This window comes from Zingiber officinale, chromosome 3B, assembly GCF_018446385.1.
Source record: "Zingiber officinale cultivar Zhangliang chromosome 3B, Zo_v1.1, whole genome shotgun sequence".
In the NCBI taxonomy this organism is placed as follows: Eukaryota; Viridiplantae; Streptophyta; class Magnoliopsida; order Zingiberales; family Zingiberaceae; genus Zingiber; species Zingiber officinale.
The window spans coordinates 82898740-82924139 of NC_055991.1; the positions used below are offsets into that span (position 1 = coordinate 82898740).

General features: G+C 41.2%; 1 protein-coding gene across 3 annotated transcripts; it reads right to left on the reverse strand.

Annotated features, from left to right (window-relative positions):
• Window positions 1–15962: 15962 nt before the first annotated feature.
• Window positions 15963–22642, reverse strand: LOC122056661. 3 transcript variants are annotated; one of them, XM_042618716.1, is made up of 10 exons: window positions 22235–22638; window positions 21942–22037; window positions 17769–17853; window positions 17544–17665; window positions 17359–17383; window positions 17184–17267; window positions 17058–17087; window positions 16874–16979; window positions 16715–16779; window positions 15963–16227 (listed from the first exon to the last, which is right to left on the reverse strand). In XM_042618716.1, the coding sequence occupies exons 1-9, from the start codon at window positions 22322–22324 to the stop codon at window positions 16716–16718; spliced, it is 702 nt and encodes a 233-aa protein (XP_042474650.1). In that variant the 5' UTR covers window positions 22325–22638; the 3' UTR covers window positions 15963–16227; window position 16715. The 3 variants fall into 3 exon arrangements, with proteins under 3 accessions (XP_042474650.1, XP_042474651.1, XP_042474652.1); XM_042618717.1 differs by lacking the exon at window positions 15963–16227 and adding an exon at window positions 16236–16469 and having other exon boundaries at window positions 22235–22639; XM_042618718.1 differs by lacking the exons at window positions 15963–16227; window positions 16715–16779; window positions 16874–16979; ... (1 more) ...; window positions 17184–17267; window positions 17359–17383 and having other exon boundaries at window positions 17406–17665; window positions 22235–22642.
• Between the last annotated feature and the right edge of the window lie 2758 nt (window positions 22643–25400).

The following is a 25400-nucleotide window of genomic DNA, read 5'->3' on the forward strand; positions in this document are numbered from 1 at the left end:
TGAATTATGTAATGACCTTCCCCATACTCAATTTATGTCTCCTCAACCTAATTATTCAAGGGATACATGATACATTTTGAATAATTTGGTTGATCCTAGCATCTCACCCCATTTCTAGCAAACAAAAATATTTTGTTAAACCTTATAGTTTGTGTGAGATGTTCTCAAGTTGCCCAAATTAATTTCCCAATTTCTCTTATAGTTTTAGTTGTCCTTATTGATCATAATGTGGTCAAAATGACTTATTGAGCCAAACACATTCCCAATTCCCTCCTTAAATGACTAAATTCATTTTCCGGAAGGGGTTTTGTGAAAATGTCGGCTAAGTTTGACTTTGACTCAACATATGTGAGTGCAATGTCTCCCCTAGCTACGTGATCTCTAATGAAGTGATGACGCACTTCAATGTGTTTGGTCCTTGAATGATGGACTGGATTTTTCGTTAGGTTTATTGTGTTAATGTTGTCACACAACACTTGCACTCCCTTATACGAAAGTCCATAATCTTCTAGAGTGTGAATCATCCACAACAATTGTGATACACTCTCTCCCATGGCAATGTATTCACCCTCGGTCGTGGAGAGAGCAACACAATGTTGCTTCCGACTTGACCAACTAACCAATGATGATCCTAAAAATTGGCAACCCCCACTAGTGCTTTTCCGATCCAATTTGCATCCAGCATAATCGGAATCAGTATAGCCTATCAAATCAAAAGACTCCGTACGAGGGTACCACAGTCCTACTCTAATTGTGCCTTTAAGGTATCTCAGAATTCTCTTAACTGCAATTAAATGAGATTCCTTGGCACAGACTTGATATCTAGCGCACATGCCCACAGCAAAGAGTATGTCCGGTCGACTAGCTGTGAGATATAGAAGACTACCGATCATGCTTCTATATTGCGTTAGATTAACTGATTTTCCACTCTCATCATTGTCCAGACGAGTGTTTGTTGTCATTGGAGTGGACACTTCCTTAGAGTCACTCATGTTGAATTTCTTGAGCATCTCTTGAGTGTATTTCGTCTGATGGACATAAATTCCATCTCGAGTTTGTTTGATTTCAAGTCCAAGGAAGAATGTCAATTCTCCTACTATACTCATCTCAAACTCACTCTCCATGTGGGTGATAAATTCATTCAAATAGTCTTTGTTATTTGAGCCACAAATTATGTCATCGACATACACTTGGGCTACAAAAATATTTTCACCATCTCTACGCAGAAATAGTGTTGGATCTATTTGACCTCTCACAAAACCCTTTTCTAGTAGGTAAGTTGACAACCTTTCGTACCAAGCTCGAGGTGCTTGTTTAAGCCCATAAAGTGCTTTCTTGAGCTTGTACACGTGGTTTGGAGCTTCGGTATTCACAAACCCCGGTGGTTGTTCAACATAGACTTCTTCTTTAATAAAGCCATTTAAGAAGGCAGATTTAACGTCTATTTGATAGAGCTTGAAACCTCTATGTGCAGCAAAAGCTAGCATTAAACGAATGGACTCTAATCGTGCCACGGGAGCATAAGTCTCATCATAATCGAGGCCTTCGACTTGACTATAGCCCTTGGCTACAAGTCTCGCCTTGTTCCTTACGACTTCTCCTTTTTTATTTAACTTATTTTTGAAGACCCATTTAGTTCCAATAATGGTGGTCTTCTTAGGTCTAGGAACTAAGTCCCACACTTGGCTCCTTTCAAATTGACCTAACTCATCTTGCATAGCTATGATCCAATCAGGATCACGCAATGCCTCATCAACTAATTTTGGTTCAGTCTCTGAAATCAATGCGACTTCATTAGACTCATTTCTAAAGAATGACCTAGTCCTAACTCCTTGTTGGATGTCTCCCACAATTTGGTCTTGGGGATGACTAGTGGCTATCCTAGATTGTCTTGGTGTTGATGGTGCCTCATGAATGGTTTCACTAGGCACAGACAAGGACTCAATATCGGGCAAAGGATCAGATTGAGTTCTTTGTTGCCTTTGCTCATCATCATCAGAGTCAACCTCGACTCTTTCTTCATTTTGATCATTCAAACTTAGATTTCTAAGTTCGAGTTGAATTTCTCCTACATCCCTTGATTGATCATTTAATTTAGGGATTTCTTCAAAAGCTACATCAGAGGACTCTTCAATCAATTTAGTCCTATTGTTGTAGACTCGATAGGCTTTGCTGGTGAACGAATACCCGACCAGTATCCCTTCATCAGCCTTGGCCGAAAATTTTCCAAGATGGTCCTTGGTGTTCAAAATAAACACCTTACAACCAAACACCCTAAGATGTTTAATTGTAGGGGGTTTCCCAAACCAAAGTTCATGAGGAGTTTTTCCTAAAAACCTATGTATCAGGACTCGGTTTTTACAGCTTCAGCCCATAAGTAACTCGGTAGTGAGTACTTATTGAGCATACTTCGTGCATCCTCTTGTAGGACTCGGTTATTTCTCTCCACAACCCCATTTTGCTGTGGGATCCTTGGAGTAGAGAACTCATGCCTATATCCCTTTTCTTGACAGAATTCTAAAAACCTATGATTTTGAAATTCCCCACCATGATCACTTCTAATGGTCTTAATTGTTGTTGATTTTTCATTTTCAGTTCTTCTACAAAAGGAAATAAAAATATCTATGGTTTGATCCTTAGTTTTCAAAAAGAAGGTCCATGTATACCTAGTAAAGTCATCAATAATCACTAAACAGTATCTACTTCCATTTAATGAAGTAACACTACTGCAATCAAACAAATCCATATGTAATAAGTCTAAAGCAGTAGTTGTACTTACAGCGCTTTTACCTTTATGAGGCGCTTTAGTTTGCTTACCCTTCTGACATGCATCACATAATTTGGTCTTTTGGTACTTGATGCTTGGTAAGCCTCGCACTAACCCTTTGTTGACCAGCTTCCGGATATTCTTCATGTTCACATGAGCCAACCTCCTATGCCAAAGCCACGATTCTTCTTCTTTTGACATGAAACACTTAGCAAGAGCATTAGTAGCACTTTTAAAAGAAACTTGATAAATGTTATCAACCCTTGTGCCTACTAGTACCGTGTCAAGTGTGTCAATGTTTTTGACTAGACATTGACTCGAATGAAATTCAATTGTGTAACCCGTATCACACAATTGACTGACACTTAGGAGATTAAAAGTCATCCCCTTGACTAGAAAGACATTCTTGATTTGGAGATATTCGGATATATGAATGTCTCCAACTCCTATAACCTTAAGACTACCATTGTTACCAAATGACACATTACCTCTATTTTGTTTTGAAAAAGTAGCTAGAGTGGTGATGTGCTTGGAGCATCCACTATCAACAAACCAAGTTGATAGACGCTCCCCCTTTACCAATGCCTACAAGACACGAAAGATAGATGTTTTAGGTACCCAAATCTTGGGACCTAATGCATCTACAATGAAAGACTTAGGCACCCATGCCTTTGTTACCTTCTTCCTAGTCTCATGAACCTTAGAAACATGCGATCTATGAAATTGGGTTCTTGACACTAAAGAAATAAAGCTAGACTCCTTAGGTTGGTATCCTAATCCAGCCTTGTTGTAGACCGCCCTTTGGGCATTTAGAATCATGTCTAGGGTCTTAGAGCTAGTTGAGAATTTCTCAAGCATTTTCTTGAGTTTCTCAACCTCACCCTTCAAGGCCTTGTTCTCATCCTCAAGGAGCTCTAGATGTAGGTCATCAACCTCATCTTCCCTAAGAGCTCTCAAGTTTTCTACTTCTTCTTTTAATGATTTATTTTCTGTTTTTGATTTTTTAAGCAAGGTAGACAAATGTGTAATAGTCTTATAGCATTTTTCTAAGTGAGAAGAGGTTACCTCTTCATCATCCGAAGATGATGAAGCCGCGGCTGAAGTGCTTGAGTCATCACTCTCGGACTCGGACTCCTCCCTTGCCATGAGTGTCAATTGCCGAGTACTCTTCTCCTTCTTCTCTTCCTCCTCCGATGAGCTTGAGGAAGATTCATCCCAAGTGGCCTTGAGAGCTTTCTTCTTCTTGGCTCTTTCCTTCTTCTTTTTGGCCCGTTCCTCCTTCTTGAGTTTTGAACACTCACTCCGGTAGTGGCCTTTCTTGCTACACTCATAGCAAGTAATGTTAGACTTATCAATATTTTGATCTACAGTTTTACCTTTGTATCTCCTGCTTCTTCTCATGATCCTCCTCACAAAATTTGCCATCTCGCTTGATGATGATCCACCTTCATCATCGGACTCGGAGGAGGATGAAGATGAAGGAATCTCTTTCTCCTTCTTCTTTTCTTTCTTTCTTCTCCCATCCTTGCTCTTTTCTCCTGCAACCAAAGCTATACCTCTCTCCTTTTGACCTTTGTTAGCAAGTTCATGAAGTTCCATTTCACAAAAGAATTCGTCTAATTTAACAATGGAAAGATCCTTGGAAACCTTGTAGGCATCTACCATAGATGACCACAAGACATTCCTTGGAAAGGATTTAAGAGCGTACCTTACTAGATCACGATTCTCCACGCGTTCATCCACGGAATGGAGATCATTGATGATCTCTTTGAACCTCTCATGTAGTTCACTTACCGTTTCGTTTTCCTTCATGGTGAGATTTTGTAGTTGATTCAAGAATAGGTCCCTCTTGGCTATCCGAGAATCTCGAGTTCCTTCTTGGAGCTCGATAAGCTTGTTCCATAAATCTTTTGCACTCGAGAATGGACCTACCTTGACGAGTTGGTCCTTGGCAATCCCACATTGTAAGGTGACTACTGCCTTGGCATCGGCTTGCCCTTTACGAGTTTGTTCAGTAGACCACCTTGATGAATCGAGTTCCTTACCTTCTTCGTCCTTCGGTGGTGTGAATCCTTCCTTGACCGAGAACCACATGGAGATATCAGTCTTAAGGTAATACTCCATGCGGCTCTTCCAATACTGGAAATCTGCTCCATCGAAGAAGGATGGTCTGGTGGTGCTGAATCCTTCCTTCATGGTCATCTTGTTGCTCCTTGGAATGTTAGTCCAGATGAAGAGCACCAGGCTCTGATACCACTTGTTGGGATCTTAGATGGCTAGAGGGGGGGTGAATAGCCTCTTAAAAACTTAAACAAAAATTTCTACAAAAAACTTGTTAGCACAGCGGAATTAGAAAACTAAAACAAGAAGGAAACAAGCACACTAACACACTGATTTACGAGGTTCGGGGATAACTTGCCCCTACTCCTCGGCGTGTCCGTAAGGTGGACGAGCCCTTGATCTTCGGTAGATCACACCCCGGATGAAGCTCTCCTTTTAGGTGGAGTAACCTCTCCACAAAGTCTCAAGAAATATATATGTTAAAGCACAAGACTTACAGAGCTCAGTGGCAAAGAAGAATGAACTAAAGCTTACAACCACGCGAGGATCAGTGGAAACAGAGAATTTCAGCAGACAGCAGTTTCTCACCCGAGAGCTCAAGAACTTAGCCCACCACAACGATCAACAGAACGTTTTTCACTTTCTTACTTTCTTGTTCTTTTCTCTCGCTTTTTACTGCTTCTTAAGCCCCTGTCTTTCGCTGTAACGGATCGTGGTCAAACTGCACAGAATCATCGTTGCAGCCAATCCCTCTTCCTCCTTACCTGGTTCTCTGAACTCACACCAATGAAATCACAGTCTTCACTGGTGTCTTCTGAGCTCGAACCAATCACCAGGAGTCAAGCGGATCGCAGCCAGATCACACCAGTAGCCGTTGTTGCTTCAAATGCACCATGCGCCGCGAATCATAGCAGAAAGGCCATTTGTCGTATTCCTCTTATGGACTTAATTTGAAATTAAGCTCGGAATGATACCTGTGATCCTGCAAACTCAAAAGCTAATAGCACAGAGGGTTATATGAATCAGGCAGATCAAATGCAGTGGAGGAATCGCAGAAACAAAACTGATTGTGTGTGTGGATCGGTCACCAGACCGATCAGGACATATCCTGATCGGTCCACCGCTTGTCTGATCGGTCGTGGAGACCGATCAGGCTTCAGGTGGATCGGTCTCCACGACCGATCCATGCCTTCTTCTCTTCGCAATACCATCTCCTGATCGGTCCAAAGACCGATCAGATTACACTCAGTGTGCTACTGAGTGTTTCCTGATCGGTCCGCAGACCGATCAGATTACACTCAGTGTGCTACTGAGTGTTTCCTGATCGGTCACCAGACCGATCCATGGAAACTCAGTTTCACTGGATCGGTCTGCCGACCGATCCACTGTCTTATGTATCACTGGATCGGTCTGCCGACCGATCCAATGTACCATGGAATGTCCACTTAGGTCCCTCTCTGACCTAATTCGGTCCAGAGAACGAGCTCCCGAGCCCTCTCTGACCTAGTCCGGAGAACGAGCTACCGAGCCCTCTCCGACTTCGTCAGGTCCAGAGAACGAGCTACCGAGCCCTCTCTGACCTAGTCCGGAGAACGAGCTACCGAGCCCTCTCCGACTTCGTCCGGTCCAGAGAACGAGCTACCGAGCCCTCTCTGACATAGTCCGGAGAACGAGCTATCGAGCCCTCTCCGACTTCGTCAGGTCCACAGAACGAGCTACCGAACCCTCTCTGACCTAGTCCGGAGAACGAGCTACCGAGCCCTCTCCGACTTCGCGTGCCAAGTTTCCAACTTGGACTTTTCCCTTCCACTTGATCAACCTTGATCATTAATCAAACCGAGTTTAATTAACATCTGATACAAACTTAAATCCGTGTCAACATCAAAACAACAGTAAGGTCAGACTGTATCAACAAGTTGAGAATTGACATATATATTGACCTCGTGGGTGTTTTGATGTAATCAACCAAGTTGGTTAGGTCCTGCTTTGTTTGATCCCTGTGTCTGAGTGTGCAGGAGCTTAGGAGCGCAGGAAGTAGAGCGGAAGACGCAGCTAGCGAGAAGGACGGCACGGGAAGGGAGCCGACGGGCTCGGTGCATCCGAAGGACGAGAGAGCTGCGGAAGAGTACACCGATGGGCGAGAAGAACGTGCACGGCGTTCGAGGGACGTTAAGCCAGGGAGGAAGGCTGCTCGAGGAGAAGGCCGGGAATTGAGTTCGGGTGAGCCCTATTCCGGTTGGTCGTAATCACCCAAAAGAACGGAGCGTCGGAAGTCAAAACAAAGGAAGAATCAGGCTGGAAACCGAGCTCAAGGCGCCCTCAACAAGTAGTGGAGGCGCCTCCAACTTGGAGGCGCCTTAAAGCTTGTTGAAGGCGCCTCCACCTTGGAGGCGCCTTAAACAAGGTTTAAGGCACCTTAAGCCTGGTCAAAATGACCGTTTCGAGTTACGGATAAAGTTTTATCTGCTCACCTCTTGGAGGCACCTTGGACCTCTATTGGAGGCGCCTTGGACCCTTGAGACCAGATTTCCAATGGTTATTTAAAGGCCACTGGAGCTAGGAATTCAACACAACTCAAGCAATTAATTGTATAGTCTTTCCTAGCAATAGTTCTAAGCTTCAAAGTGTAAAAGGCTTCTCCGCCTTCAGCAAAAGGAGATCTTCTACTGCACTTTTGTCACTGTACTAGATTAACAACCCTCTTGGTTGTAACCAGGTTAAATTCCTGTCTTCTACTTAATTTCTATTTTTTTTATTTGTTATTATTTTTCTATTACTTTTCTGAGTTGAAATCCGAGGAGGGTATAATTGATTTTTGATTTCAGCAATTCACCCCCCTTTTGCCGGCCTCCGCTGCACCAACAATTGGTATCAGAGCAAGACCGCCTCAGAAAGAATAACCGCCGACTGAAGCAAAACGATCAAGACGATGGCCGGAGCAAATATTCATCCTCCAAAGTTCGACGGAGATTTCGCCACATGGAAGCGAAAAATAGAGGTATTTTTTAAAACGGATTTTGATATTCTTATTACAATGAAATATGGTTTTGCAGCGCCGAAAGATAAAAGAAGAAAACACATGGAGCAAGAAGGAGCAAGCCGATTTCGTCGCCAACGGAAAAACTGAGTTCCATCTACTCAGTGTACTGCCACTTCAGGAGGTAAATCGGATCGGAAGCTATGACTCCGCAAAAGATCTCTAGGAGAAATTCATAGAGCTTCATGAAGGTACATCCGAAACAAAGCTAGCCAAGCGTGACATCCTCCGGACCCAGTTGACGAACCTCCGGATGAACCAAGGCGAGAAGGTAGCGCAACTCCAAGCAAGGATCAAAGAGCTGATCACGCAACTAACCAATCTTGGAGAAGAAGTAACGAACCAGGACTCGATCCGATACGCGCTCAACGCCTTCCCTAAAACTCCAGAGTGGGCCTCCTTAATAGATGCGTACTACATCTCTAAGGACTTCGAGGTAAATACTCTAGAACAACTGTTTTCCACTTTTGAATTTCACGAATCTCGAGTTCCAGAGCCCAATGGAGTAGAGAAGACCAGTCAGAACATTGCCTTAAAGGCAAAAATGAATAGTTCTGACTCTGAAGCCTCGGTTGACGAATCAGAAGCAGCACTACTGGTAAGACGCTTCAATAAATTTTTCAAATCTAACAAATTTAGATCGCAGAGGCATGAGAGAAAAAAAAGAACGATTTGTTGCTACAACTGCAACGAAGAAGGGCACATCAAGGATGACTGCCCGAAATTGAAGAGCAAGCAAAAGGAGAAGGCAAAGACCAAGTACAAGAAACCAGATTCCTCCAAACACAAGAACCTAAAAGCCACTTGGTCAGACTCATCCTCCGAATCAGACGTCGAAGAATTCTCGGGGATAGCTCTAATAGCTAACCATCAGCTGGAAGAAGAGTCAAGCTCAGAGATGGGTATCGATGAAGGGAGAGGAACATCAGAAGAGAAAAGCTGCAGTGAAGGGGGAGCCTCACCGAGTCAGGTAAGTCAAGTACGAAATATAACTCCGACTCAGTCTTTTCGCTTTATTAAATCTCTTTCTAAAGACTTATTCGAATTAGAAAAAGAAAATAAAGAATTGAAAATGAAATTAGCAAAAGCATGTCCACTTGAGATGTACGATAGCATAAAATCAGAAAATGATAAATTAAAATTAGAAATTGAAAAATTGAAATATGATGCATGTTTAAATACAAATAAATTTCCAAACTCAAAATTAAAAATTTATGGAAAATTGAATTGGTACATTAGAAACCATCAGGGTCAACTTAAAAGAGTACCCAAGAACTATGTACCCCCGAAATTTTTGAATAACCTTGTAGGAAGGAACCTCTATTGGGTTCCGAAATCTGTGCTAAATTAATTCATTTAAAAGCTTACAGTAAGAAAATCAAACTTTGAATTTCTTTATGGAAGTTTTATCTAAAGAAGTGGTTGTTGCTCCAATAACCAAGAAGGCCTAGTGTCTCGCCACGACTTGGAAGCCGAAATATCGAAATGAAAATGTTTAATTAACTTTCTGATAAAAGCATTAAAATTAGAATTAAATAATGCTTTGAAAAGTTTTTAAACATTTCCTTAGAAATTCATTTTTCTTAGAAAAATATCTCTTGAAAGCTTTGCTTAGAATTTCTTTTCTAAAAATTAATTTTTTACTTAGAAATTATTTTGAAAAATCCAAACAAATTATTGTGGTTAAATTTTTTTTTTCTTTTCACTTAGAAAATTTACTTAGAATTTTTTCCAAAAAACTTCATTTTACTTAGAAATATTCTTGAAATTTCTATTTTTCTAATTTCATCTTAAATTAGAAAATTTTCCAACTTAAAAATTTATGCTAAAATTTTTTTTTCTATTACCCCATTTTTGTTGTGATCAAAGGGGGAGAGAAAGGTACAAGCTTAGAGAAGTACATATTTAGGGGGGGGGAAAAAAATTTAAATTAAAAATATTTTTTTTGTAGTTGCAATTTTATTTATTGAAATTAAAAATATTCTTTTTGTAGTTGCAATTTTATTTATTGCAAACTAATGCTTAATATGTAAGTTTAATAAAAAAAAAAATTTAAATTACTTTTCTGTCTATTTTTACCCTAACTTGAACTTGGGTTGATGCACATAAAAAAGGGGGAGATTGTTGACCCCGTGGGTGTTTTGATGTGATCAACCAAATTAGTTAGGTCCTGCTTTGTTTGATCCCTGTGTCTGAGTGTGCAGGAGTTTAGGAGCTTAGGAGCGTAGGAAGTCGAGCGGAAGACGCAGCTAGCGAGAAGGACGACACGGGAAGGGAGCCGACGGGCTCGGTGCGTCCGAAGGACGAGAGAGCTGCGGAAGAGTACACCGGTGGGCGAGAAGAACGTGCGCGGCGTTCGAGGGACGTTAAACCGGGGAGGAAGGATGCTCGAGGAGAAGGCCGGGAATTGGGTTCGGGTGAGCCCTATTCCGGTTGGCCGCAATTACCCAAAAGAACGGAACGTCGGAAGTCAAAACAAAGGAAGAATCAGGCTGGAAACCGAGCTCAAGGCGCCCTCAACGAGTAATGGAGGCGCCTCCAACATGGAGGCACCTTAAAGCTTGTTGAAGGCGCCTCCACCTTGGAGGCGCCTTCAACAAGGTTTAAGACGCCTTAAGCCTGGTCAAAATGATCGTTTCGAGCTGCGGATAAAGTTTTATCCGCTCACCCCTTGGAGGTGCCTTGGACCTCTATTGGAGGCGCCTTGGACCCTCAAGATCAGATTTCTAGAGGCTATTTAAAGGCCCCTGAAGCTAGGAATTCAACACAACTCAAGCAATCAATTGTATAGTCTTTCCTAGCAATAGTTCTAAGCTTCAAAGTGTAAAAGGCTTCTTCGCCTTCAGCAAAAGTTGATCTTCTACTGCACTTTTGTCACTACCCTGCATTAACAACCCTCTTGGTTGTAACCAGGTTAAATTCCTGTCTTCTGCTTAATTTCTATTTTTTTTATTTGTTATTATTTTTCTATTACTTTTCTGAGTTAAAATCCGAGGAGGGTATAGTTGATTTTTGATTTCAGCAATTCACCCCCCTATTGTCGGTCTCCACTGCACCAACAATATATTGATTATATTTCATGTAATTTTCACTCTACACATCTACATCTTAATCTATGTCATTAATGACATTAGTATTATGATTACTGTTGGGGCTTGTTACAATTATATACAGTAGATATGACCTCTTTCGTCTTATACCAATGAAGTTAATGGACCATATTGTTTACAAGGGTATTCTGTACCCATAAAGTTTAATATCAACTAAAGTTTTACTTGTATTCCATATACAACTCATAAGTAGCCCCAATGGGAGATTATTGGTTATTATCTCTAATTAGTGGGTTTAATTGTAAGTTGTACATATGAGTACAAACTGAACTTATTAAAGTGATCTAACTTAGGCTTATTGGGTTCAGTTATTGGATGTAGACCTTCTATGTATAGAACCTATAGTCCCGGATCTATTATTATCTATATACTGATAATAAATGTTCACTATATATAGGGACATATAGCCTCGCATCTATTATTATATATGGGTTGATAATACATGTCCACTATATATAGAGTTGATCCCCAAGGCTTTAGGGAAGAATCTTGACATAATTTTTTGTTCCCCATTGACAAGAAGCTTTACGGGATCGTCATCCCCAAGTCTCTTAGAAGATCCTCCCCGTTTGCTTCCGCTTCTTCTTCCTCAGGATCTTCTAAACAACGCTAAAGGACAAAGGCATAGCTCTTCAATCAAGTTCTTTATCATTATGTTTATGTATTTATTTTTCTTATGTCATATTTAATTGATAAAACTAGATCTTTTTGTTCTTGTATTTTCTATATGTGAGTTCTTTATATTTTAGAATTCATGTGATTTAGGTTTTTACAAGAACTATCATGACATCGATCGACTGGAAGCTTAAAGGGAGGGTCAAAGCAAGTCAATAGTGAATGGATGTTTAAGGAGATGTCCGAAGTAGGTCAAGAGTGATTAGATGTTTCAAGGGAGATCCGAAGCAAGTCAAGGGTAATCAGATGTTTGAAGTGAGACTAGAATCACGAGAATAATGATAGTCTTTCGTTTGAGGAGAAGATTATTAGGAATAAAATCAAAGTCTCACATTGAAAATATATGAAAAAAAAAACATGACTTTATAAGATGAAAGATATCTTCATTGATTTAAAGTCTTTTAGGTAGAGCCTAAAAATAAATTCATAAAGACTTAAGTTCAAAGTAGACAATATCGTACTATTACATAAATATATAAATTCTTCTAGATAAAAATTTAAAAAATAGACCTATATGGTGAAACAGGTTTTTATTATTATTAACGAGATGTTAATAATATTTAAAATATAACATAATCAAATAACACAACAAAAATATTTTAAATAACGGTAAATTAGAGAAAAAAAATCCCTAATCATAATGTTAACTTTGCATGCAATCCCCATGTTTAAAAAACTTTATTTCCACTCCTTACATGCAAAGTTTTATTTACTTCAACTCCTTCATGCAAATATCATTACTTAATTGTCTCTCAGATTTTTTAGGTACAAAAAGTTTAAAAAAGAGTAAAATTCCTCTTAAATTCAGCACTTTAAACTAGAATAGAGTATATTTTCTATCAAAATTGCCCCTCATATTTTTTATATATAAAAAGTCTAAAAATGAGTATAATTCCAGTTAAATTCAGCACTTTAAACTAGAATCGAGTATATTTTCTATCAAATTGAGCACGACTTTCTAATTACCCCTCAGATCTTCTAGGTATAAAAAAAATCCAAAAATGAGTATAATTACTCTTAAATTCAGCACTTTAAATTAGAATTGAGTATATTTTCTATCAAAATTGTCCCTCATATTTTTTTTTAAGTACAAAAAGTCTAAAAATGGGTTTGAATTCAGCACTTTAAAACTAGAATCGATTATATTTTCTATCAAATTGAGCACGGCTTTTTTCCTACTTAATATAATTCCTCCTAAATTCAGCATCATTCAAAGAAAATCTAATATATTTCTCATCCAATTAATCATCATTTAAAGAAAATCTAATATATTTTCCATCCAATTAATCATCATTTAAAGAAAATCTAATATATTTTCCATCTAATTGAGAATCATTTTAAAAAAATCTAGTATATTTTCCATCCAATTGAGGTGGAAAAAGAGTCATGCTCAATTTGATAGAAAATATATTAGATTCTAGTTTAATGTGCCAAATTTAAGAAGAATTATACTTATTTTTGGACTTTTATACCTACAAATATCATAGGTAATTAGGTAAAGTAACATCCATTATATTTGATTGGGGAGTGAAAACAAATATTTTTATCAATGGAGGCTACATGCAAATTTTCCCTTTAAATAATCACTTAAATACATCTTTGCAATTTTAGCCGTGCATATATTAGCTAAATTTTCATAATCAAAATATTTTTTTTCTCACTCAATGACATGATCAATCTTTCACGTGACATAATTGATGGGAGAATTTAACCGCAAAAACTTAAAATTTTATTAGCGACGTGAGTATTTGGATAACAATCATCTTTTCATATTTTTTTACAACTTATAATTGAATAGGGACTCAAATTTTGGTTTGTACCCTCTACCTACTTAAATAATTAGGTTACCTAGAGTTAAACAAAAATTAAAACTAATATTTTAGTCCATAACTAATCCATAATATTCTTTTTTTCCCGCTCTAGACCTTCCCTCATGCCTATGTCGAACACAATCTATTATCTTAACGGTTCTCTAGCGTCAGTCCTATGAATATGGAGAGAAATAAATATAGATATATAAATATTAGACATATGATGGAGTAATTATAGATCATCAATTTCTAAAAATCAACCTCTAATTATTACATCATGTATCAACAACGCCCCGAGGACCATCATACTCAAAGCTCGAGCAGATTGATGCCTAGAACCGCTAGAGTCTATTTACTCGAGTAGGGACATGAAGCATCTTTTATCAGCCACTTCTTCTCCAAGGACAACTTGGTGGGATGCATAGCTCTTAATCTATCATGGAGCCACCCCCTTGTCAGCATTGTTTGGCACCTCGTGTTGGCAAATTTGGGGCAAATTCGGAAGCTACAGAACTATTTGGTGTTTGTTATAGATAACAACTTCCCCTCTATTCTAGCACGAATTTACATCGTCCTTTCGGGACGATCTAGTAGCTAGCACGGAAGCTACAGAACTATTTGGTGTTTGTTATAGATAACAACTTCCCCTCTATTCTAGCACGAATTTACATCATCCTTTCGGGACGATCTAATAACTAGCACATAAGATATTGTCCACTTAAGATCCGAAATTCGAATCTCGACATACAAGAAGTAAGATACTGTCAACTTAAGATCCGAAATTCGAATTTCGACATAGCAGAGGTAAATACTTCTCTCATGTGCTAGTCACTATTCTAAGGGCTACCCATGATTTACCTCATCCGTGTTGGCTTAAGTCGGATTGGTGGAGGCGCTAGGGGCGAGCGTAGTCGCTTTTTGCCAACTAGTACGAGTTTACTTCGTTGTCCCCTCAGGACGATCTAGTGGCTAGCACATGAAGTGCTGCCAACTTAAGGTCTAAGGTTCGAATCTCGACATAGCTGAGGTAAAATGTCTCCCTCATGAGCCAGTCATATTCCAAAGGTTAGTAGTTATTCATGATTTGTCCCCTCCGTATTGACCCAGGGATGGGTTGGCGAGGACACTGGAGGCGAGCACAATCACCTTTTTGCCAACTAGTACGAGTTTACTTTATCCCCTAGGGATGGTCTAGTGGCTAGCATATGAGGTGCTGCCAACTTACTTGCCAACTAGTACAAGTTTACTTGACCTGCATCATCAATCACTATTCCAAGCGCTAGTAGTCACCCGTGATTTACCTCCTCCGTATTGGCCAGCACTGGGGTGAGCGCAGTCGCCTTTTGCTAACTAGTACGAGTTTACTTGAGCTCCCAGGGATACATTACAGCGAAAAGGCACTAAGTTGTCACCCAGACACCTGTTGTTCGATCCCCAATTATGACATATTTGTAGGGATTTTTCCTCCAAATGAGACGCACAACCACGGGATGTTAGGCTCGTGATTTACCTCCTCCGTATTAGCCCTGGGATGGGTTGGGAAGGACACTGGAGGTGAGCGCAGTCGTCTTTTGTCAACTAGTACGAGTTTACTTGAGCTCCCAAAGATACATTGCAGCAAAAAGGTACTAAGTTGTTACTCAGACACCTGTGGTTCGATCTCCCACTACAACACATTTGTAGGGATTTTTTTCTCCAAATGAGACGCACAACCATGGGATGTTGGCCTTTTGTGTCATCCACCGCGAGCTCTTCCCAATTTACCCTAGTGGCATAGATATGACCCGATCACCTCAAGTTTACTGTTACCTAATTTATCATTTTTGAGAAAAAAATCCCTGTTGCCCCCAAACTAATTTAGCTTGTTATGTCATAATTTATCTCCCTTCATATAATATGAGGATGAACTATGAGGAACATCTGAAACGAACATGATCACCTTTTTATTACCATAGTAAGAGTTTACTTGGACGACTAAATGTTTCGTCAAAACAATTGAACAACAACCATTCAACAAGGGTCCGTGGCTTGGAATGCCGTCGCCATTGTCTTGTTCAGATATGACTGGTCTTGAAGGTTCAATTTGTGATTCTAATGGAATTCGATGCATCAAGTTAGGGACTGAAGTTGCACTCGACTCTTAAGTCACTCATCGCGTGCAATATCATGGGGGCAATTTCATAATATACAATTCACACATATCCTATACTAAACAATGTAATCGCGACTGGTTAGCCAAGGAGACTCTTAGGCCGGAGGGGTTGTGACTAATGTTCTTCTTCGGACCTACCTATCGACTTTAGAATAATAAGTGACGGGTTCATCTCTTCGCAAATAAAAGTAGCTGAACCAACTTTCTCTTAAGCTCTTTCGAGAAAACAAAAAGTATTTAGTTTCTACTTTCATAAACACCATCTCAAATCAAAGGGACAACTAACTCAGTTAACTAACAAATTCTCCATCGAAAGCAGGATCGCGAATCAGTATATAAATAAAAGAAATTAATAGAATTCAGAACTAGCAAAGAATTTACTGAGTGAAAATAGCTGATGAATGTTGGAACAAATAATAATAATCAATATAAAGTAGATGAACCATCAATAGGACCGAAAGAATTCGCAAGAGATTGAGTTTTGATAATACAATATATTGGGGGATGTCGGTCCCAACTCCATAAACTTAGAAGCTCCCGAGAATCTAAATCCACAGTTAATTCGAAGACAATCCCAACCAGGTGAATCAGAATGTATACCCACAAACGAAAACCTGTACAATTGAAAGAAAAGTGTATGATCTGCATACAGATAGACTTCCGACATGGAAATGAAAGTGAATAAATTTTCTTCTCAGTTAGTGTTATATTCAGGTTCACTGGTATCAGAAGGATCCAGGTAAAGATGAATTCAAGAAGAATATGAAACATTTGATTTTATCAGAAAGGAGCATATCTTTTCACTTCAATGATCATCCAAAAAGCACCAGACTATATTTGATGTTTGCACTTAATCCTACATGGCAAAATCGTTGCAGTTAATTCAACATTTCCACTGTTTCCTAACCGAACTGTGTGAGTATTGGATCAAATTGTCGATACTGTTCTTGCAAATTGTAAAATTCACTGAGAATAACACCGAGAAGGATCGCAAATTATTCATGTTTCATTATACTTTATGAGTTTGAACTTCCATGTTTAGAAACTCAGAAAAGACAATGGTGGATTCCAGAAAATAATGTATTCGGTTAGTAAAAGTACCTCAAGAGAGGATAACCAGACCGAGGTAAATGGATCCACAAAGAAAGGCAAATGATATCAAACCCCTGAAACAAAATCAAGAATATATCGATAGAACAATATGTGAATTTTAAGCATAATGAAGTATGTCGATGTATGTTTGTTAACGGTGAGTCTCACCAAATAACACCCCACCCGACGCCATTACAAGGGCAAGGGCAGATTTCAGCAAATTTTTCAGCATCGCTCGAGTTAACTCTTCGAGATATTAAGTCATCATAGATATCTATCAAAGAAAATGTGTGAGACAATACACAATATCTATCAGTATTTTGCTTTCTGATGAAAGAATGATTTGACTTACCATAAACAGAAAATAAGCTATTCATGACACCTGCAATTCTCAAAAGTCATTAACAATCGATACTAGATGGCTTCTACTACTACTCATCCACAAGAGGAGGTGCAAATGAGGTATACATATCCATACCTATAAACAGGATGACATAGCGAAGTATATGGACCTTCGTAGCCTCTTGTAGAAACCAAACCAAGGCGACAAAAATGATGAAACCTAGATAAGTAAAGAGATTTCAGCAAAAAAAAATTCAAGATTTTACTTCTCAACTTGTATAAAAAACTAGTTAGGGACTATCCGTGCAAACCTATACAGAGTCCACGAAGCAACCACTGCATGCGGCATAAGAACAGATAAGTAAGCAAACAAGATCAGTCCTGATTAAGAATACTATGGAGTATCTTCTAACGTTAAGCTTGTTAAAATAAGTATAGATAACACAAACCCTAATAAAATTTGTAATGAAGTAATAAGATGATCTAATGTGCATACATTTTTGGCATAGAAAAATACAACCACCAAAGCGAGCAAAAAGCAACCAGCAGCAATTCTTGTTGCAAGAAGATTAGTGGATGCAAGAATGAAGACCATTCCCCAAAATGATGAGCCAAGATCTGCGAGGGAAAAGACAAGATTCAAGAGAAGGCCCTAAAAATAATTGGCTTATATGGCTGGGTTGAAACTAAATAATTTAAACAAAAAAAAAAGATGAATTACATCCAGCAGGTAGAATGATCCAATAGATGCCACCACGAGTTTGAGTGACCCCGCCCTCATCTGCATGTACCTGTATGCCCTCAACCTGCAAATAATACAATAATGTAATTCAAATATTCAATAACTGAGTTAAGAATTCTAATCTTCCATTAGAATACCAAAGATAAAACTTATGAATATACTAGACGATATCCTTCTGAGCATTCTTGTGAGATAAGTGAGCATAAACCTTTTAGAAGGTGGCATTACTAGTAATCTGCTACTGAAGTTTCCTTAGTTGGCTTTTCTCTTGAACTACTTGGCAAATGTATCTTAATGTTAGAGCTAATTTCTGCTGCATCTAACAGAAATTCTATTCTTTCCAACATCAAATGGCACTTAATTTCCAACATATGATTGTTTTTGAATTCCTCCAGGTTACTACATGTCTGTTTGTTTTGCATAAAATATTTTCTAAAAGAGCATTTCACTCATTTCATCTTCTAGTGTTGGATAAAGTTGAGTAGACATTTTCGAGCAAAATGACTTTTGCTTGAAACATGCAGAAGTTATTATATCATCTTTCTCATGTGAGTCACCTCCACCCCATCCTGTAGCCGTTTGACAACTCTAGCAAACCCAGGAAGCCGTCTTCGTCCCCTCCAACAACCATCTATGAACCCTGTGATCACCCTCCAGCCACCTCTATGCCTACGGCAGAGTTTTGTCATCCCCAACAACGCTCACTCTAACTGTAAAATACAGTACCCAAATAATAATTAAATAATAAGGTTTAATAGACAAAATACTTAACGAAATTTTTAGAAATTTTTTGGAAATTTATCGGAGCTCGTATGGCGTATTTGGAGGGGATGCATTTATAGGCTTGGGAAAAACCTATTTGGAATACCCAAAAAGGAGGAGTTGATTGAGGAATGCACTTAGGTTTGATTAAGCAAAACCTAAGTATATATTTATATAAGTCCTTTCTTTTTCTCTCCTCTCACCGCCGCACACCCCCTCCACCCGATTCCTCTCCCTCACGCGGCGTGGAGCGCCAACCGTCTTCTCCTCTTCCCAAACCCGATGTGGCGCTCCTTCCTAGCTGATAAAGCCCATCGGCCAAGGGAAGCCAATTGCTTCTCCCTTGCGCCATCCCCTTCCTCTCGCCTCTGCCCCGGTTTCCCCTAGGGGTGTAAATGAGCCAAGCCTCTCATGAGCTATTCGAAGCTCGATTCGATAAAAACTCGTTTGAGTTCGTTTAATGAGACTCGTTAAGATAAACAAACCAAGCTCAAGCTTTACAATATTCGGTTCGTTAGCTCGTGAACATGTTTGTTAGTAAGCTCATGAATAAACTTTTAAATGAAAAAATAATAATTTTGATATTGAATTTATACATTTTATACTCTAATTATAAAAATTATAGATAAATATATTAAATTTATTTATTAGAATAAAATTATAAATTTTAATAAGAATATTATAATTTTCTCTAAATATATAATTTAATTTTTAATTAATATTTAAATTTATAATTTGCATTTATTAAGCTCGTTTAGGTTCGATAAAAGTTCGAATAAACTCGTGAGTCATAAATATATTCGTTAAATAAAGCTCGAGCTCGACTCGATTATAAACGAGTCAAACTCAAACATTCAAGGGTTCGACTTGGCTCGGCTTAATTACACCCCTAGTTTCCCCCTTCTTCCTCTGCCATCTCCGCACGGACACACCCATCGCCGACACTGACCACCTCTGCCTTGATCTCCCCGATCGGTCTCTCCACCTTGGACGACGACCCCGACAAGGAGTCGGTCGACGCGTTGGTTGCCCACAGGCCTCACTGAGCGGAGCCCTAGCCGACGATCCACCATCAATCTCTCAAGGCTTCCCCGGTCTATCCCTCTCCGATAGATTTGTCCCAAGGCGCCGACGATCCTGGTCATTGGGTACTGTCATCATCGTGACAAGCGTTGGGCCTCCAAGGAGCACTGATCACCGGGGTATCCAAATACCGACTGCCACATTTGAGGTAACGATTATCTCCAACATACAGTTTAAGAATAGGAGTTATACTAAGTTTTGACTGTGGATGAATTACATAGAGGGCAGTAGCTTCATCGTTGCTCCGACTAAGATTTCCGACAACCACTTCTCCAGCTAAGAGGTGATAGAAGGGTACTCAGAATTGGGTAAGTTTTAGTGTTGATTCTTGATGGTTATTTCATAGTTGATCGATGGATTGGATTAGTGAGGTTAATCGATAGTTAGGGTTAATGTTCATATTGATTAGGGTATTCCCTAACTAGTTTTGGGGATTTTATTTAGCTGGTTAATTCATAAGAACTTAGCTAAATAAAAATACATGGGCGCAGGACTCTGTTGAGACGGCATCACGACGTGGGATTTTCTGATACGATCTTCATTTTGAGGTGGGTACCTTTGACTTATCTTTTCGATATTGTCATTCTGATATGCTTAGTGAGTTATAACTAGTAGTAATAGTTATGCTTATATCTACTTGGTATGTCACTACTTGATACCGTAGTTTACCATATTGTTATCTGTGATACATTTATGCTTATGTTCTCTTGATTCTTGCATTGTGTACTTCTGTAGTGACATACAATGTATTACCGGATACAAGTCTAGCTACTAGATATATTTGACATGTGTACCTAGTTTATTACCTGGTATGTGTACCTAGGTTTATTACTTGGCATGTGTACCTAGATCATTAATATGGACTTGGTTTTCCTTTTGGTACACATTATGAGGAGGTTGGTATTTTCAAGAGTTACATGCTTAATAGCATGCACCATTTTGCATGATTGTATGCTAAGCGATTGTTGGCTTTATTATTGTTGAACACATCGCCAGTTACATGATCTGCACTCATGGGTTAGTGGTATATCAGGCAAGGTGTGTGCAGTTTGCTCTGTCAGGGCTCGCTGGTCCACTCATGGGTAGTGTGACTGCAGCGTGGTAGCGGGCAGGGATCCCTCCTCTTGACTATGACACAGGGAGATGAGAGCTTTGACTCCCCCACTCTGTTTGGAGTAGGAGGATAGGTGTACTCCGACAGCATCCTATCCACGGCCACTCAGGAGTAGTGATGGCAGAGTGCACAGTTGTCATATCCCTACCCACTCGGTAGCACCATTGCGTGTAAGATGGCTGAATAGCGTTAGGGGTGACCATGTCATTTGCATCATATGCATGGATTGCATTTATTACTTATGATTGTTGCATATTGGATGCTGCATTTTTGTGGTTGCATATGATTGACATGCATACAGGAGATATGAGGTATTTGGTCTGACGACCCTTATATCCGGATAGGAGGTCTTGGTGAGTACAACTTCTTTGTTTGTTCAGTTTTTGCATTTCCTGTTATTGATCTGGAGACTGTACTCCATGATTATTATTGATAATTATATCTTATTATGCACGTCAGTTTGATACCCGCTGAGTTCATTGAACTCACCCCGTTATTTTATTTTCCTATTTCAGGTTGAAACTATTAGGAGGTTCCAGTCGCTAGTCCCCATTCCGTGTTGTGACAGTTTTCTGTTTTCAATTTTTGTTTTCTTGTTATGTATATACATACTAGTGATGCGTGTGTCTTGTACTCGTGGATTTTATATCGTGATTCGGGTATGATGCCCATATTTTCCGTTGCGGTAGTTTTTATATTGTGGGTTGTGTTTTCCTCGTTGTAGTGGAGTAGGTTTTTATTAAACTGCGTGATTGTGATTGTCAGCCGAAGGTTGTACTATATAAACTGCGTAGATTGTTTATTTAATTATGGTATATGTTCCGGTCGTGTTGGCCGAAGATTGAGAGGCCCTGAGGGTTGTGTAATCGGGCTCTAGATTGTCACCCGTACAGGGGAACAGAGACTCCCCTGAGACGTGACACTGGCCCTATAACCCTTCCATTAGGCCCCTCAATTGCCTCTGCCAACCCCCATCATCAGCTCCGGCAGTTCTTCCTTAAAGCTCCAAAAAATTTCTTAGTATCACAGCCAAACAATGGAAAAACAATCTATTTCTCTATAAATTTCTTCTCAGAAAAATATTTTACATGAATTGTTTTTCAGCAAACAAAAGGCCCTTGCTTAATGAATCAGTTATTTCATGTGAATCGTATGATACCATGATTTTGCATCTCACTATCAAAATTACTCACATCCCCGCAGGTCAGCTTGCAGGCAAGGGCATGGCTGGTCTCGTGCAGAAATACCGTGATGAGCTTGAAAGGCCTCAGCAGAAAAGTCCTCCACAACTAAAAGGGATTAAAACCAGAGGCACAAATAGATCAATAAGGCAGAAGACCAGCACGAACCCTAGAAAAAGAACAAATTTTTACGGCAGCGCAGTTTACACAAAGTCACCTTTTCCTCCAAAGTTACGAACTTTCATCAATCCCTAATGTAATGACGCGAAAAATGAACTGCTATTTAAATTCAAAAAAGAACTTACGAGGAGGATGACGAAGGTGAAAACACCAATGGTGACCATGAACGCGGTCTGGTCTCGATCGCAACAGTTCTTGAGCTCCCAATTAGGCATCCTTCTCTTTCTTTTTGGCTTCAGTAAATAGAAAGGCCAAACGGGAAGCGAGGAAGAAGCAAAGGGAGAGTTCGCCGGGTCCGAAGAGGGAGATCGACGGGGAACCGTCAGGTGGTCTAGGGGGAACCGCCAGGTAAGATTGGGAGTTCGCCGGACGTTGGAGAGAAGGAAGAGGACCCGATCCCGCGTCGGAAGCTTCGATCTCGTTTTTGAATGCGCGAGCGAAGCTCGGAGGGGGAGAGAGAAGGAGAGGGATGACCGGCGTCGGTCAACCCAGCAGACGAAGTCTTCGAGCTTTGTTATTGACTCTTTGACCATAAATAATGATCCCGTCTAGATCGGATGAGGTAGATGAATGTTGACCGAATCGTAATATCCCGGAGGGGGGTATGTTGATATAGTCTCTGTGTTGATCAAGTCTTCAGAAGTCGTCTGGTCAACGCTATCTGCAACGAGTGACTGGGTTAATCCGGCCCCCAGTACCCCGATACTCGAGGCATATCCAACGGATATATGAGTAATATGTTAATAATATAATAATGAAATAAATGAGGGATGAGTACGAAAAACATACACTGGCCCAAGGGGGCGCCCTCAGATGGGACGCGACTCGAGTTGTCACGACCCGGAAGAGTAGGTGACTCGGAGTCCGATGTAGAGCTCGGTCTGACGGCACGAGGTTGAATGCGGCCTGGATCCGAAAAACGATACGTGAACCAGGAAGCGAGATCGGCACGCCGGCCGGGACACGAGATCGACACGCAGACCGGGACACAAGATCGGCACGCAGGCCGGGACACGAGATCGGCACGCAGGTCGGAACACAAGATCGGCACGCAGGCTGGGACACAAGTTGGAACACCATCAGACTGGCTCATCACATAAGTTGGAACACCGTACCCAAACTAGATCGGCACGAAGACCGGAACACAACAATGGCTCGATGGTCGAAATAGCGCTGAAGACGCTCGTCAACGTGGGTCGGATACCGGATCGATTTCGTAAGTGTGCGACAATACAGATCGGAGGTCGTCTACAACGGTGGAACCCAGCTACGGCTTGTGGCGCAAGCCAGCGCGAAGGGTGTTGCCGCATGTGAACGAGGAGAGAAGGAGGCAGTCGTGCGCACCCTTGACGACGGTGGCCGGAGGCAGGAGAGAGAGAGAGAGAGAGCAGAGGAGGTGGGTTGTGGCGTGCTGCATGGTGGCGGCGTCGACCAGTGAGGCGTCGTTAAATGTGTTGGAGGCATCTCCGACGGATGAGGCTGCTGCCGGCGCTGTGAGGAGAAGGAAGAAGGAGCAGTTGTTGGTCCGGCGGCGGTGTCGCGAGGAGGAAGAGGAAGAAAGGTGGGCCGGTCTCTCCGGCGAGGAGTTGAGCACGAGGGGGAGAAGTTCACTTCCTCCTTTCTCGGCGGCGGAAGAGGGAGCAGCCGGAGTCGGCCTTTGAGAGGAGAAGGAGGAAGGAGGAGGATTGTCGCTGTGGCCGACCTTCGAGGGTGGCGGCGAGAGAGAGGGAGAAGACCTCCTTCTCTGTTGGTGGCGGCACAAAAACGGGGAAGAGGGAGAGAAGAGAGGAGGTGGCTGGCGGTGAGGAGAAGGAGAAGAGTGGAGAAGAGGCGGAGGGTGACCTCGGCTCCGGCGAGGAGAGCGAGAGGGAGGAAGAAGCTATTGTGGACGCGGAAGAGAGGCTCCCAGGTGGCGGCGCGATGAAGAGGAGGAGAGGATAGGTGGCAACCAGCGCCAGCGAGGGGAAGGAGGAAGCAAGGTGGGCGGCCGGCGCCGGCGAGCGGCATGAGAGAGAAGAAGAAGTAGTTGCTCCCTTCCTGTGGCGGCGCCCTGCACGTATGAACCCCCCTCTCCCCCCTTTGCTTGCGGCGTGAACAGTGCCATAATAGGGCTGCTACAGTGATTTGACCAAAATGCCCTCCTCCTCTCCATTAATCACTCCTCTGCCCTTGATACCTGTCCACATCACAAGCCTCCCCCTCAAATCTAGTCGAAGGAGGCACAAATCCGACTAACTAGACCCAACCAAACGAAAAACAGAATCATTGCTAAATGTAAAGTCCTATCGCAGATCTGTCATATAACGTCGAACGAGTAACTGTGGACGACGAGTACCCGGCAGAGCAATGAAAAGAATAAGTGCAGGTCGAGTGACAAAAGACATATCGAGTGAGTGTCGAAAGAGCGATCTGGCGAATGTCGAGCGATATCGAGCAGACAGTCGAGAGATGCTGAGTAAAATGATCGAGCGATAATAAATCCATATCGGGCGACCGAAAAAGTGCCAACCGAGTGGTAGTAAATCGTGACCGGGTAGTAGAGAAAATGATAGACAAGCAGAGCTGCGAGCACGACCTAGAAAGAAATTCCGACCGAGCGATCATAAATCGCGACTGAGCAAATAGAGAGAACGATGGACGAGCAGATCGATGATCACGACCAAGAAAAATACTGACTGAACTTCAATAAATCGCGACCGGGCAATTGGGAGACCGATGGACAAGCAAAGCTGCGAGCACGGCCTAGAAAGAATTTCCAACCGAGCGACCATAAATCGCGACCGGGCAAATAGAGAGAACGATGGACAAGCAGATCCATGATCACGACCTAGAAAAATACTGACCGAGCGTCAATAAATCACGACCGGGCGTTAGTGAGACCAATGGACAAGCAAAGCTGTGAGCACAACATAGAAAGAAGTTCTGACCGAGCAACCATAAATCGCGACCGGGCAAATAGAGAGAAGGACAAACTAGCAAAGCCGTGCGTGCGACCGAGGAAGTGCTGACCGAGTGACGATAAATCGCGACCGAGTAATGGAGAGAATTACGAACGAGCAAAACCATAATCGTGACCGAGCGAGTGTCGACCGAGCGACAGCGAATCGCGACCTGACAATAAAGAGAAATGACGGATGCGCAAAATCGTGATCGTGCCCGAGCGTGTGCCGACCTAGCGACAATAAGTCGCGACCGGGCTATAGAGAGATGGACCAACGAGCAAGGCCGTGAGCGCGACCTAAAAAATGATGACCGAGCGGCCAAAAGGTCAAGCGAGTCGAAAGATGATGG